This window comes from Eschscholzia californica, unplaced genomic scaffold (assembly GCF_041429995.1).
Source record: "Eschscholzia californica isolate CP2 unplaced genomic scaffold, dmEscCali1.0.p SCAF_1, whole genome shotgun sequence".
Lineage (NCBI taxonomy): Eukaryota > Viridiplantae > Streptophyta > Magnoliopsida > Ranunculales > Papaveraceae > Eschscholzia > Eschscholzia californica.
Window position 1 is genome coordinate 39,173,611 of NW_028238198.1, and position 5,452 is coordinate 39,179,062.

The window sequence follows — 5,452 nt, forward strand, 5'->3', positions numbered from 1 at the left end:
GAAAAAAAATTAACCACCCCCTTAGATGGTATACTTTTATTAATACCTTGCAATAAAACAAAATCAATAAATAATGCCAACAACCCTTGACTCAAGTGGTAAGAGGTAAGTCTTTCAACTTAAAGATCAAGAGTTTGAGGCACACACTTACCAATTAAAAAAAAAACAAAAAAAAAATCAATAAATAATAGATTTTTATCCTCAACAAATACTAAGGATCATATCATTAATCTCAAATTTGGATTTTTGAGTCAACAGTCCAAAATCTGGGGGGTAAACCCAAAAAAAATCCACTCTTGCCCAAAAATTAGTTGCAGGTCCAAATGTCAGTTTTTTTTTATTCCCCTCTTGCCCTTGGACGGGACATGCTAACGTTTTCCTGGAAAAAAAAAACTGACTGGTAAATAAAATAATTTACCAGTACACGAAAAATTCAAAGTTTCAAATATTTTTGAAAATTTGAAACGAAATTTCAAATTCCCGCCCAGCAAACCATCTCTTCTCGGTAAATAATATAATTCTCCGTACACAAAAAATTCCAATTTTCAAATTTTTTTGAAATTTTCAAACGAAATCTTTTTTTCGAATTTTTGAAATTTTCAAACGAAATTTCAAATTCCTGGCCAAATTTTCAATTTTTTTGAAAATTTTAAATTCCCGCCCAGCAAAAGTGTCTAGTACAGAAAAAAAATTTCAGTAAATAAAATAATTTCCCGATCACAAATTTCTTTTTTCGAAGTTTTGAAATTTCAAATTCCCGCCCAAATCTTCAAATTTTTTTACGAAATTTCAAATTCCCGCCCAACAAAAATGGCTAGTACAGAAAAAAATTTCCAGTAAATAAAATAATTTCCCGAAAAAAATTTCGTTTCCTGGGAATTTTTCGGTGGTAGTTCCGTAATTTTCTGAACAGTACAGATTCTGATGGACGGGTTGTCAGATTATTTTTCAGAAAAAAATCGTTTCCTAAGAATTTTCGATGGCAATTTTGTAATTTTCAATGGCAATTTTGTAATTTTCGATGACATGAACGGTAAATACTTTATTTTCTAAGGGCCCTTTACGTAATTTTGACCCCCAAACTGACACATTGGACCTCCCTTTCATTTTTAGGCAACTTTGAGTGGGATTTTCATTTTGGGCCCCTTTTTGGACCAATAGCCCGACCCAAATTTAGGGTAGGGGACTTGGGGCACTGTAATGTACAACACACCAATAGGTTTTTTTTTTTTTTTTTTTGTTGAGGATCACACCAATAGTTTGTTTTGCAAGTGGGGACTGAGACAGAGGCCACTACTGCATACGAATAATGTAAATGATAGTGACGTATTCCTCTCCAATTGGTTTTGGGCAATTACCCTCCTCCTAGTTTCCTGTGATAAATTGCTGCTCTCTTTCTGCAATTTCTTCCAAGAAGAAAGAAGAAGAAGAGAAATCTCCCCCGTCAAAACTGGTGATTTTCCACTTTCCCCGAGATAGGAATCGAATTATCAAGTTACGGAAGAAGGCATGTGATTCTTTCCCTTTTCCTTTTTTAAGCTTCTCATTTACTCTATTCTTCTGCTCCTTCCACTGCTTATATAAATTTAAACCCTAATTCTCGATCTCTTCACCACTGTTTTAGTTCGTTTTCCCCTTATTTAATCTGGGTTTGAGGTGCAGATCATCACTTTCTACTTCGTTACTAGAGTAATTTCCAGTCCTCAAAATGGTCGCCGATCTAAACCCCAAGGCCGAGATCTCATTTGCCGGAATCTTCGCAGCTAGCGCCTTTTCTGCTTGTTTTGCCGAGGTAATATATATTTGCTTCTTTAGTATTACCACATTTTCTTTTTTATACTTCTCTGTCAGTTTGCTCTGTGTTTTAATTAGGCAAAACCCTAACAGATGATAATGAAATAGGAGAAAACGATGATCTAGAAGTTCCTATGCTTTTTAGGTCTAGATTCTATATACCCTTCGATTAACTGGTTGGAAAATATAAAAATTGCTAAAGGTTTCACACTTCCGGTGGAGGAGGAGAGAAATTCTGCTCCCTTTTTAGGCAAAACCTTACTTCTTTATGCATTTGTGGTGTTTATGTAGTGCTACTAAACGTATAATTTTAACATTAGAATGGAGCCTTGGAGTTTCGTAGGATCATGAGGATCCTTCTTGATATTGACATTCTTTGAAGCAATGTTTAGGGTTTTTACGATGTCCTTTTTGTCTATGGATTTCATGCAGATTTGTACCATTCCTTTGGACACTGCTAAAGTTAGGCTCCAGCTTCAAAAAAAAGCAACAGGAGATGGTGTCCCTCTACCTAAATACAAGGGCATGTTAGGAACAGTCGCTACTATTGCTAGGGAAGAAGGCTTATCTGCCCTCTGGAAAGGCATTGTCCCTGGTCTACATCGTCAATGCATTTACGGAGGTCTAAGGATTGGGCTGTATGAACCTGTGAGTTTTACATCTTTTATAACTTGATTTTCTTTTTTGGGTTATGAAAATAGGAGAAGTTTATCATGCTTGGACATATTTGTGCAGGTTAAGAACTTCTATGTTGGTAGTGACTTTGTTGGAGATGTTCCATTAACTAAGAAGATACTCGCTGCACTAACAACTGGTGGGTGACTGGGTGCATCTTGTGGCTGTTTCAATTTTGTTTTGATTTTAAGTTTATTTTTACCTTTTATTTCGCTTAGAGGCCATATACTTCCGAGTTAGACTCTTTCCTTGACAAATTCTGATTGAATGTTTGTTTAAGTAGTTCTTTTAAGGTGTGCGACCTCTTTATTTGGCTAATTTTTACTACACATGCTGCGGTAGCTGTCCATTGCCATTCAGTTTACCTTGTTCATTTTATAACGACTTACAACTTTTGTACATTGAACAGGTGCTATTGCAATTACAATAGCTAATCCTACTGATCTTGTGAAAGTTCGACTTCAAGCAGAAGGAAAGTTGCCAGCTGGGGTACCCAGACGATATTCTGGAGCATTGAGTGCTTACTCTACAATAGTTAGACAGGTGATATTTCTTGAAATATATTTAGTTTTCTTTATCAGCCTATCTTCTATCCAACTTTAAAAAGCTTGATCCAATAATTCAGGAAGGAGTTGGGGCACTTTGGACTGGTATTGGGCCTAACATAGCTCGAAATGCTATTATAAATGCCGCTGAATTGGCTAGTTATGATCAAATTAAAGAGGTTAGTACATAATGCTGAATTTTAATATCTCATTGATAAACTCCTTCTACACTATCTTTTAGATTCCACTTGTTGTGATGTTTCTAACTTTCTTCATCCCGGTATAGACGATCTTAAAAATTCCAGGTTTCTCAGATAATATCTTTACCCATCTCCTTGCTGGTTTGGGGGCTGGTTTCTTTGCTGTCTGTATTGGCTCTCCAGTTGATGTAGTAAGCTTACTTATTGCCCTGTAATGTAGACATCTGGTGTTTTGCTTGACGCGAGCTCATTATTGTCAAATATAATTGGTAACACAGTTGAATGACTTACAAAGTTTGAACTTCTTTTGAAAAGAAAAATTCATACCGGGCTTAACCATGCATAGCCTGGTAAGGCCCGGTCAATGCACAGTAGCAACTGTGTCTGTATCATACCAGTGGGTTGTATAAGTGTGAATTGATTAGAATTTGAACCTCCAGAGGGGTATCAGACTTTGGCCGTATGGAGTCTTAGAAGGCCAAAGCCTTAACATGTCACTTAGTTAACGTTCCAACATGAACCCCTAAAGCAGTAGGAACTAGGAAGTATCTTATGTGTTACTGGTTTCTGCAGGTGAAATCGAGAATGATGGGTGACTCAAAAGCTTACAAGAACACAATTGATTGTTTCATCAAGACTCTGAAAAATGATGTATGTTATTTTCCTTTTTCATGCTCCTCTTTTAATTTCTGTCAAAGTCATTCGTAGAGCATCTCTTATTATCTCCCATCTTAGCTATTAGTGAAGAACTAACTGTACACTTGAAACTTAGCATATTTACTTTCTGAAGCAAAGAGCAGGTAGAGCGAGTAGGAATAAATGCTACTAACGAAACAAACCACAAAAGCTCTATTATCTTCAATTTGTTTGTATTCTTCTCATCTACAACAGTAACTAGTTTGGGTTTCTTATAAGATACATATTTACCTGTAATCTTTGGTAATACCTGATGATGTGATGTGAATTGAACTGCTTTACATTCATGGTACTTGTGTTGCTTTTGCTATAAGTCGGGGGGGAGTGATCCTCCTCTTGACCCCTTACGGAAAAGTAGTTGTAATCATGGCCTTGAAGAAGGCAGTTATGAATGTTTCATGTAGTTTATATGTAAATTTACGTGCTTATTCCATTCTTCTAATGTAATATGTTGACATATGAGGTAACAATCCTTCAAAAGTATCATTAACAATGAAGTTAACTTCTCTTGCAGGGTCCTCTAGCTTTCTATAAAGGTTTCATACCAAATTTTGGTCGACTAGGGTCGTGGAATGTTATAATGTTTTTGACTTTAGAGCAGGTAAGTTTGAAATTACGAAGTTGTGAGATTATAGCCTTTCCCTTCAAAGTATATATATATATATATATATATATATATATATATATATATATATATCATGACTTATGGTTTTTTATTTGTTTGGCTTGGACAGGCAAAGAAGTTCTTTACAAAAGAAGTATGAAGTTTTGGAAGGACGGAGTGAGTCTGATATAATTTTTCATTAGACAGGCGATGAGTTTCTTAGAATAAATAACTCCTGATACTTTCACACTTTCATTGATAAAGAGCCCTCTCTGTGATGGCAACTGTTCTATAATCATGTTTGAATTCGGGCATCGTTTTGTTATTCCTGTTTATTTTATGCTTTAGAACAATTGTTGCCCGTTACATGAAGGAATAGTGATTCTAAATGGTCCTCATACGAAGTCTCTCTACATTCTTCTTGTAAAACTTACCTTCTTTCCTATCAGGCAACACTTGAATAAGTAACAGTAAAAAATGAAATAAAAAGTACAACAATGAGAGATGGTTATGGAGAGTTACAGGAGGGTCCTAATATGTTGGAGTTCTGTCACTTTTCTTCTTTGAAACTCATGTGTATAAAACAACTTTGATGGAGATGTTTGGATCTATCTCCTCGACGAATCTTTTTGTACGTGCCATTATATGTTGAATTATTTTCAAAAAGAGATGTTTCCTTATCTGTAAGTAAGAGCAAACCTTCTCAACAAAAAAAAAAAAAGTAAGAGCAAACCACAACTTTCTCCTACATTTTAAGATAGGTCTCAACTACACATTCTTTTGTTGCTTTGTGCAAGGATCACTCACGTATAAATATAAGGGAAATTTTATAGACAATGTTCTTTATTGTTATAGGCAATGTATTTTACAAGTTTGACTTGGTCGATTTATTATGATTAAGTTTGGTTAAAAGCAATGCTATCTTTGAAGGTTCACGG

General features: G+C 35.3%; 1 protein-coding gene across 1 annotated transcript; it reads left to right on the top strand.

Moving 5' to 3' along the window:
* Nucleotides 1-1,220: 1,220 nt before the first annotated feature.
* LOC147566721 (mitochondrial uncoupling protein 1-like) lies at nt 1,221-4,912 on the top strand. The gene is made up of 10 exons (XM_086653201.1): nt 1,221-1,507; nt 1,663-1,792; nt 2,227-2,442; nt 2,530-2,608; nt 2,879-3,012; nt 3,095-3,193; nt 3,301-3,405; nt 3,788-3,865; nt 4,425-4,511; nt 4,645-4,912. Exons 2-10 carry the CDS (start codon nt 1,709-1,711, stop codon nt 4,672-4,674), a joined length of 912 nt encoding a protein of 303 aa, XP_086509327.1. The 5' UTR covers nt 1,221-1,507; nt 1,663-1,708; the 3' UTR covers nt 4,675-4,912.
* Nucleotides 4,913-5,452: the final 540 nt, after the last annotated feature.